General features: G+C 43.7%; 1 protein-coding gene across 10 annotated transcripts in view; it reads right to left on the minus strand.

The window, feature by feature from the left end:
• cib (thymosin beta cib) overlaps positions 1-9,716 on the minus strand; it is a 17,196-nt gene extending 7,480 nt beyond the window's left edge. For 3 of the 10 annotated variants that reach the window (XM_086544083.1, XM_086544082.1, XM_086544081.1), the window contains exons 1-2: positions 3,709-3,883; positions 1,722-1,835 (exon numbers count right to left, since the gene is read on the minus strand). In XM_086544083.1, coding sequence (XP_086400209.1) covers positions 1,722-1,835; positions 3,709-3,841 — 247 coding nt within the window. In that variant the 5' untranslated portion in view covers positions 3,842-3,883. Of the gene's footprint in view, positions 1-1,721; positions 1,836-3,708; positions 3,884-9,190; positions 9,227-9,392; positions 9,451-9,557 lie in introns of those variants that run through there. The other 7 variants (XM_086544084.1, XM_043009277.2, XM_086544087.1 and 4 more) reach the window with 6 other exon arrangements.
• Positions 9,717-10,000: the final 284 nt, after the last annotated feature.

A 10,000-nucleotide genomic window follows, 5' to 3' on the forward strand; every position in this document is an offset into this window, starting at 1 on the left:
GTAAATCCAAATTATATACTTATAAAAATAATTTAATTACTATATTATATTAGTAATATTTTTGAATCATTCACATGTATTTAACTTAGTAATTAGAAATCCATTTAAAAATAATTAATAGCTAAACTGTATGTCTTAGTGGACCAAGCTCAATACAGCAACAGGTCTTGGATAATTACTGTATAATAAGTACTGAAATGTATGAACAACAGCCTGGAAGCATCTAAAAATCTTATCTAAATATGTCAAAACATTTATCATAAAAAATCTAAATACCTCCATGACATTCCCCATCACAGTACTCATTACCAAGTATATGTTAATTAAAGGTATGGGCAGTATATCATGGAATGGCAAAGGTAGATTGCACCTCTTTGTTACCTTGCAGAGATCAGCCATCCTTTGAAGCCAGCTAAGAGATTTGCAAGAACCCACACCATACATTATAAATATTCATTTATTAATACGTATCAGACAACGCGCTGTTAACAATCACAAGCTCTCTCTTTATACGGTGCTGAAGCAGGACCCAAAGCACCTCGTACATTTCTCACATATTCATTATTAGGGCTAGAGACAAACTTGTTATTGCTGTAGTCAGATCTAAAAGAAGGGAGAAAATAAGCACCATTTTTTGTGCAAAAAGAAGATAAAAAAGGTGCAAATACATACTAATAAGCAAGGATACACATGCAAATCCCAAGATGGAATTGAAGGTCTAATCAGAGCACCTGTTTATACTTACCGCTAAAAACAGCTACATTGTCTGCTGGATTAACTGATCTTACCAATATCCCTCCGACTCCACAACAAGAGATGTTCAAAAGCCATGCCCTTATGATGAATGAGAATTAGAATTGACAAATTTATTTGGCTCTCCACCTAACATACAAAACTATCTAAAAACAAAACATCCATAATTGTCCAGGTCTCCTTGGGAAAAAAAAAAAAAAAAAAAAAAAAAAAAAAAAAAAAAAACTCATCTTCATCTGCTGTTACATCATGAAAGTATCTCATGTATTTAGTTTGAATTTCGATTGTCAAATTTCAGATAGCTATTACCAGTGAGCTCCTACCAGATGCCAAGCTTCAGCGAAGCCCAACAATACACACGTCAACGAACCGCAAAGGTCAAAGTCAAGGCCACCTCCTTTAAGTCTCCATCGCTCAACTCCGCTTGGCAGCGTGCCATATAGTTGGCCGCCGAGTTCACTATCGACCAAATATCCCTAGATACCACTTGTTCAATCAAAATAACAAATGTGTTAATCAAGAAAGGAAAACCACATACAAGGCTGCTAAGCTAAAATATTTTCTGCGAACAAAAACTCGTTCAAACACCAGTATCCAACAATTCCAGGATTCACCAACAATTCAAACCGTCAAAAGTTATAAATATCCAGGTCATCTCTTCTCCGTAAACAATTTCCCTAGCGTGAAACAAACATTAAAAAAAAAACACCGAAAACAGACAAAGCAATGATGGCAAGAGCAAAACTTCCGGAAGACGAGCGTTTACGACCGAGCGTAATCAGAAAGAGTGAATGAGGTGGAATACAGCCTACGCTTACGCTGGCTCCACTTGAACTAGTACAGCGTGTCATGTAACCAAAGGTGGATTTTATGAATGAAAAGAATCAAGAAGGTAATCATATTAAAGAGAGAGAGTGACAGCGAGTTGTATCTTAGTGCGTGTGAGGGAAGACGAGTATCAACCATACCTTGACTAGTGGGGAGGACCAACTTCTCAGAGGTTGACGTTCGTTTGAGTCTTTCGCTGCGAAACTCGCTGATGTTCTGTAGATGTTCAATGTGTTGCTTCTCTTGTGCCACGTCTGTTTCGTCATGCAACAGAAGCAATCATGCACACAACATGAACTCTAGAAACTAAAGTAATGTCTGTGCTCAAGGATGTAAACTGAAGACGTGGAAAAATAGCCTCAAAAGATTGACTGCACTCCATCCTTGGCACAAACTTCCAGGTTTTGTATGAAGGCCACACAAAAAACAAGCAACAGCACAATGCCAATAATGCAAGGCCAAAAATGGAAAGACTATGAGAGATCATGCTTATGTAACATCTTAAATTTGGAACATCTAACGTCTATCATTTGATTAATTTCTAGACTACAATCATCATACTACTTTCTTTTACATTAATATACTTTTTCAACATCATGCTCTGAACTAAATATTTCTAATTGTACTTAATATCTAAATGTACTTAAAACTATGGGTCAAATATTTTCAAATACATTTTGGCCTCACCATGCATATGTATATAAAACTCGTGCAGGTGTCAACATGCAGCATCCAGATGCACATCACGCTAAAAGTGCAAAAAACAAAACCAAATGCTAACCTCTCGAAACATCCATTCAGTACAACAGTCTCTGCTTCAGCATACGTATAAAAAGGACGGGGAGAAGGGGGGGGGGGTAACAATAGAAGCTGCCTGCCTTCCTCTGCAGTCTTTTTCCAATGCTATTTTCGACAGTTTTTTTTCAGAATTAAGCCTAATCGTTTCAATATACAATCATCTCATATACATGCTATATATATGTATGTATATGTATTATAAATATATAAATATATATATTATACATATACATATATATAAACATACATACGCACATACAGTTACAGTTCATATTCATCTCCCTTCATAAACCGTACTGTTTATATCAACACAATGATAGTGCATAGGAACACTTCTATAAAAAGGAAGTCTAGTATCCTGGCAAAAGATAAGCACAGTCATTATGAATTCCGTTCATCCTTCACAAAAAGATAAGCGGTTGGATGATGCAAGAGTAGCTAATCCTCATCTACATAAGCAGAACTTTGAGATATTAAAAATGTTCTGCTCGATAGCTGTTGCCGGCACCTGATATATGTAGCTGAAGCATTCTAAAGTCAATGACTATTACCGTTATCCAAAGCAAAAAGAACTGTTAGAACTGTGGAGGTGCGCCTGCACAAGCTGCCATTCTCAAACTTTTTGTAAAGCGATAATGATAAACTTACTAACACAACCAGTCGACTGGGCACGGCGTGTTGTCAAAAATACACGATGCCGTCTGGGAAAATGTCACTGGAACCTAAATATACCTACGACGTGGAAACTGCAGGGATGGCCAGAGCCTCCGTCAAGCCGGCTAATTCTTTCACAACGTGGGAATGCAACTCAGCAATTTCCACGACTAACCACAATGCAACAGTGAGAAGGTGGAATTCTGCAAGGTATTTACGCATGGAGAAAACAAACCATGGGAAGAAAAACACTCCATTCAAAATCTCACTGAACTCTCAGTCAGATTCAAAAGCAAATCAAGCATTCACCTTTCCTTGCGACTAGCCGTGACATAGGCCTTTTTCAATCATTAAGGCCGCGGTTCTGCTATTCCTACAATGGCATTTTGATCCCGTTCTAAACATCTACTCTGAAAAGATGGGGGTAATTATTACGGGGGAGGAAAACCTGGCTCCAGACAGCCAAGTTCGCGATTTCCGTTTCCACACACCACACGCAACGCCACCCCGCCTCGATTACACTCTCATGTCCTCGTGTCCTTCAGACCTTCCTCACAACTTGTGCCTCTTTTTACCAAGCAGTTCAGCACACATACTTTCCAAGTCCTTAATAATTCTTCTTTGACCGCCTCACCTTAAAAAATATAAAGAAATAAAATAACTCCCTATACTCACCCTCCTTGTTTGGCAGGTGGATCTTTTCCTCCGTCTCGATCTTCTTAAGGTTTACGGCGGAGAATCCCTCGAGCTGTCCCTTGAGGGTGGGGTCAACCTTGGGCAAGTCCTTGAGGGGAGTTTCGGCGCTCATGATGGTGGTGATGAGTGGTGGTGGTTCTGGTTCGAAGACTAACTGGGGAGAGAAGAAAAAGTATGTCAGAGGCGAAGAAAAACAACGAAAGACGGGGTTGGGGGAAGGGTGGAGAGGAGAATCTGTGCAAAGGGTAGAGGAGAGAGAGTAAGAAAGAGGGCGGTGGAGAAGGAAAAAAAAAGAGGAAGCAGTAAAATTAAACGTAGGAAAGGCAGGTGGGAGAGTAGGGGGAGAGGAAACGGAAGAGGGAAGAGAGGCAATATAGCGAGCAATATTATAGTTTTGACTAAATGTAAAAAAATAATACGCCTCTAGTCGCCAAACTTTTCTAATTATATCGACTCCAAATATTAACGATTGACATACAGTTGAGTAAGAAAATGAGGGCTCTCAACTGCCTGTCCCACATCTTACTTTCCCCAGCTTCCCCGTGCCTCTCCTAACGCGAGGCTTCCGTCAGTCTGGCTGACCTCTTGTTAAATCTCACAGCTGTCAGCCAGTACAGACATTTAAAGGTAAAATATTCAATTCGGACAAAAATATTCTATATTCTTTCAACAACAAAACTGGAAATATGGATCAAAAGAACAGCGATATGACAACTACTGAAAACCTCCGGGAAGGCGAGGGCGGGGAGGGGGTAAGATGGTTTGCAAACACTCGACGCGCCGGAAATTACGAGCTTCGTATCGACCTTTGTGAGCTTAGCGACGACTGGGGCAATACAGACATGATTTTCCGATACTACCAAAACGTCGAAAACACGTCAGACATGTTGTAGGGGGTAAATGCGCGCGCGCGCCCACTATCGATACACACGGGACCGCCAGACAGCCGCGAGCTCTACTTTAAAGTGCACCCGCGCTATAAAATACCAAAAGACGATAGATTTTACCCAACTGCCGACACGGTTTCCCCATTCTGAATCCAAGTTCACATCTATTAGCAAGGGATAGGTGAAAAGCTAGGAAGTGTAGTAAACAGGGGATACAGATGGCAGCAACAGCAGCCAAGAGGGGCACTCCAGGTTTTAGCCCTTTGTTTGCAGCCGTCCTCACCCTACGCCATCGCTCGCAGCCACCAACAGACCTAGATTCGGGCGCTCGTTCACTCTCTCTTTAACAAGCTTCTTTCGCCACCACAAAAAATAGAGCAATGGGTATTCAAGCGAAAATGGTGCCCTAGCGGTGCAAAAATACCGTCATGTAAACAGCCGGAAAAGTAGCAGCCCTAAAAAAAGGGGAAAAAAGGAAACATCCAGAGCGACTATACCAGCTGTTCCGCAATACGTCAAGGAAAGAGAGCTCGTAGAGGAATAAAGAAAAAAGAGCAAAGAACATACAAACCGAAAGAGAATAGGATCCAAGAGCAGAGTTTCGGGACAAAGCGGAGAAGGTGAAGGAAGGGGAAACCTACATATCGTAACGCCACATCCTCTACATTGAAAAAACATCCTTTGCCCTTAGAACATCGCTGAGGAGTTGACCGTGATAACTGCCAAGACCATTCCCGAAACCAGAGGCGTTTGGATAACCGGAATTCCGTTTGATAACACAACTAGCGGATCTATAGCAACGCATAACTCAGTCACTCCTGAGGGGAGCATGTTTGCTTGTGAGTGAGTGAATAAGAGAGAGGGAGTGTGTGAGTGAGACAAAGGGAGAGGGAGGGTGAGGTGGGGGGGTTTTGGGAGAATGAGTGAGAGGTGGGGGGGTTTTGGGAGAGTGAGTGAGAGGTGTGTGCGTTTTGGGAGAGTGAGTGAGGGGTGTGTGCGTTTTTGAGTGTGAGTGAGGGGTGTGTGCGTTTTTGAGTGTGAGTGAGAGGTGGGGGGGTTTTGGGAGAGTGAGTGAGAGGTGGGGGTTTGGGAGTGTGAGTGAGGGGTGGGGGGGTTTTGGAGTGTGAGTGAGGGGTGTGTGCGTTTTTGAGTGCGTTTTGGGAGAGTGAGTGAGGGGTGTGTGCGTTTTTGAGTGTGAGTGAGGGGTGTGTGCGTTTTTGAGTGTGAGTGAGGGGTGTGTGCGTTTTTGAGTGTGAGTGAGGGGTGTGTGCGTTTTTGAGTGAATGACCTTTGAACCCTGTGTTTACATGGTCACACTTACAAATAGTTGAAAACCGGAGGAAGTGATACAGAACCTCTTAAGTGTGGCTAACTAAGTCACGGGTGAGAAAGCAAGAAAGCAAGAGGAAGAGGAGAGCGCATGACGAAGAGGGTATAACAAGCCGATGACAGAGGAGGAAGAGATATGGGAAGGAAACTAACGTGATATCCCAGATGAGGAAATGGAATGATGGCAGATACATAAGCAAGAAAAAATAAAATAAAATAAAACTTAGAATCCGTTTCTACCGTTGTTCTCTTCTTCCGCTTCACCCTAACCCCCCCCCCTATTCCTCCCCCTGGCCACGCCCCGTCACAAAACTCAAACCCCGTCCCCTAAGCCATCATCTGCTTAGCTAGTGGCCTGCCAACCGGAACATCTGGCACTCCATTGTTTACCGAGCCTGGCACTCGACCCTAGGCCCTCTGCTCCCTCTTTCTACCCTGGGCGGTCAAAAGATAATCACTAATGCAACCTTAACCGAGGCGACAACGAAGATATTGGCGATAAAGAAAATGGAGGGAGATCGCTGTTGCCAAGCCAGTGCGCAAGACCGCACACGGATCGTGAGAAGCCACCGTGAACCTGGCTTAACTCCTCATTCGACAGCTTTGTCACGCTTTTGAGGAATAGGCTAACTCAAACAGATGATACCATGAGCAAATTCTTAAAATAAACTAGCATTTGTTCCAAGCATAATAATGTTAAAATATCTTAGAATATTACCTATTCCATATGCACGACAAGGAGCCACACACAAAGCGAAGGGCAAAGCCTATTCACAAATATAAAACCGGGAAGTAGCGCTCGAGCACCGCGATATTTGGGTCACACGACTGTCTAGACAACTAAAAAAAACCGCTCCACGGTCAGGTAAATAACAAACTTGACTGGGGACACGCCCCCTGTGGCTATCATGCACTCGTCAAGCAGTCAGCTCCCGGCTTCCCGGAATACCCTGATCGTGCGTGCGTGCGCAAACAGCATACACGAACGGGCAAGACATGTAGACATTTCCCCTGACCTCGAAACCATGAAATTACCCCTTAAAAACACAGGCAAATGGACGGGAAGAAGTGTAGCTTTACTCGGCCCTCGCCTGCAAAGGATGCCGGTTGTCTGCTGAGACGACCATCAGCTGTTCTATGTAACGGGAAAGGGCGAGGGGGGGATCCCTGGTTGGAGAAGGGAAAGCAGGAAGGGGAAGATCGAAAGGGGAGGAAGAGGGAGACGAGTGAGAGGGAGAGAAGGGGAGCACAACACCTGGTCTGTGAGTCATCCCCCCAATCTCGAGAACGGGCGCCGGCAGGGGCTGTTGGGGGTGGATGGAGCAAGAGCGAAGATAGTAGTTGGGCGCCATCGGGGAAAGAAAGAGAACAATTAACAAGATAAAAAAAAACGCCTGGTTACGTGACAAATGATAGCCTTCGTTTCATGAAAGTTCTCAGCTAACGAAACTTTTGGAGTAATGATTTTTTTTCTAGGATACAACTCGACAAATTCGGTAAACTTCGAAAAACTGTTCACTTCTGGCAGCCTAAACCTCACTCTGGCGCCAATGCCCGCCTGACAGATGGTTCCAGAAGTGATGTCAACGTACCACAAACGACAGATGGACTTAACGGGGCTTGGGTGGAATGGAGTTTATACCGTATTTCCTGTCTCAGCTGGGGAGCCTCGAGAGTAACTTCGGTTTTGACAAATGCGCAGTATTACCTGTGCTGGGTTGAAAGTTTACAAAGGCGTACCCTAGACTTCTGCCATGCTCCCACGATCACCCGCAAGCACAGACTGTTGACTCCGTGTTGCCCTTGACATTCACATTAAGACTCGTTTTACTTGTCAGTGTCAACATTAGCACCCGATTAATCTCAGAGACATCGCCATTAATTTACCCAAATCCTCGCCTCTATCTGGATAAAGACGTTACAGATATGTACAGTTGTGGCGAGTACAAAAACACATGAATCTTTCAATCAGTTAATTCATTCTTTATACATTCTAGTTCTAGTAATTATATAAGTTCTAATAATTATAAAACATTTTACAAAAAAAGATAAAAAATCAAGACAAGTCAAGTCGCATTCAACAGGCAAGAGAAGAGGGCGTGCAAGGGCCATAGACTAAAGGAGCTAACAACCATCGTCGTTTGGGGGGATTAACGATATTTTTCACGATTATTTGTAGGGAAACAAAACCAAATGGTTTTAGGTAATATGATGACTGGAAGACGTATACAAGACACCTACTTATAGCACCGACTCATTTCGATGCCCGCCCTACCGTTCGAACAAAACCCAAGTGCTCTCTACCTAAATTATCTTTACAGATTGGATTACCTCCTTCATGATACCAAGAGCAGCAGATACTTTAAATAAATAGATGTAGGAAGAAATAAAATCAGCGGAGTTTATTGACCAAGGTGTACGATAGTTTCCCAAAAGCATCCCCCTGCCTTTGCGCGGACCTGCAACCTGCACGCAGTAGCAACACACTCGCATTGGGTTGTCCTAGACAAAGTGTGCACGGCTGGTGATGACTCGCATCATGTGTCTTAATACTAAATATACTTGTACATTTTTCATCGCCGTCTTATTTGAATATCAAGGGTATTGATAAACGCCATTTGCAAATTAATTGACTAAAGCGTCACTCTTTTAACAATGTTCTAGCTTGTGGTGTCTGCTCGCTGTCAAGCCAGACCTACCGAGCTATACATTCACACTCCTAACTACTTATGGAACCCATACGAATGAGTATTTTTTTCTGCATAAGCTGCCACCTACCGTTGTATAGGTCACGATTTTCTTACGGTTTCCGTTTCCAGCTTCGCCAGTCTCGACAGTCTACTTCGCGGCTACGAACGTCATACATAACCTGCATTGACACCTTCCGGGTCTGAGCGTACTTTGACCTAACCCTGTTGGATTCCCCGAAAGAGAATTCCTCTGGAGGCATCAGAGAGAACAAAGAAGTCTCAGTGAACAAGTAAAGGGAAATAGGAGTCCAGCGTCCGCCTCCCCCCACACTTAAAAACACAAGCCGCAAACATATCGCCGCGTGGAGCACGAGCAGGCCGACAAGCCCCACCAAGCGTTGTCTGGACTCGGTGACATCTGTGCTCTTCATGGAATGCAACTCTTTTTCCCTACAGCGACTTGAATGACAGGCGATTACTTGTTTGAACTAACTACTACTCCGTCTACTACACTGCAGCTCTCAGTACTTCCATCAAACGAGCAAAACCACCTACAAGCGGCTCCCCTCCCCCCTGCCACACCCTCTCGTCAACGTACGGCCGCCACGCCGGCTTTGCTCGCTCGCTCGCGCGCGCCAAGCCCCAATGGCGGTACCATTCATCTAGCATCAGTTTAATACTCAAGCTACATACAAACCATAACCTGAAAAGAGGCCACTGTTCCTATATGTTCATGATACCAAGAGGGAAGACACACCAGCCCTGGCTGATGGATCGCAAAAATCGCACACTTGCAGACAGCCGCTGGGACAAATCTCCTTACGATTGAAAATTTCGAATAATTATCATCAGATTTACGTATCGGAAGTATAATAGGATTTTACACTGCACTAATTTCACTGAGGGAAAGACAACGTCCTACCTCGTTGAAGTCCAATGCTCAACTGGCGAGCCGCGTAGCCGCATAGAAACTCCCTAACTGATGACTCAACGATCCGGGTGTTGCCAGACTCGCCACCTCACAATATTTTCCACCAATTCAAACCTAGCGACCAGAATGAGTCATAGGCGACACCATGATAATTACACCATACTCAGAGTTCCTAAGCAAAGGTGAGCTCGACAGAAAGTTGAACAATTACTCAAATCAGGCTGCTACAAGAAAAACCGGTCTGCGACATCTACTCCTGACAATCATTATCGTGAAACGATAGTTGGGAAAACCAACGGCATTATTTTCTATCCCCGAGCTGTATCGGCAATGATTTCTTATCACCTGAGTCACACAAGAGTGAAAGTAGATCTACATTTTGAGTCTTCAAAGGATAAGAAAAAGTGCAAGACGTGTCACGCATCAATAGCTCC

The sequence above is a fragment of the Penaeus japonicus genome, unplaced genomic scaffold (genome assembly GCF_977035675.1).
Source record: "Penaeus japonicus unplaced genomic scaffold, GWHDUDI00000001_assembly GWHDUDI00000014, whole genome shotgun sequence".
NCBI lineage: Eukaryota > Metazoa > Arthropoda > Malacostraca > Decapoda > Penaeidae > Penaeus > Penaeus japonicus.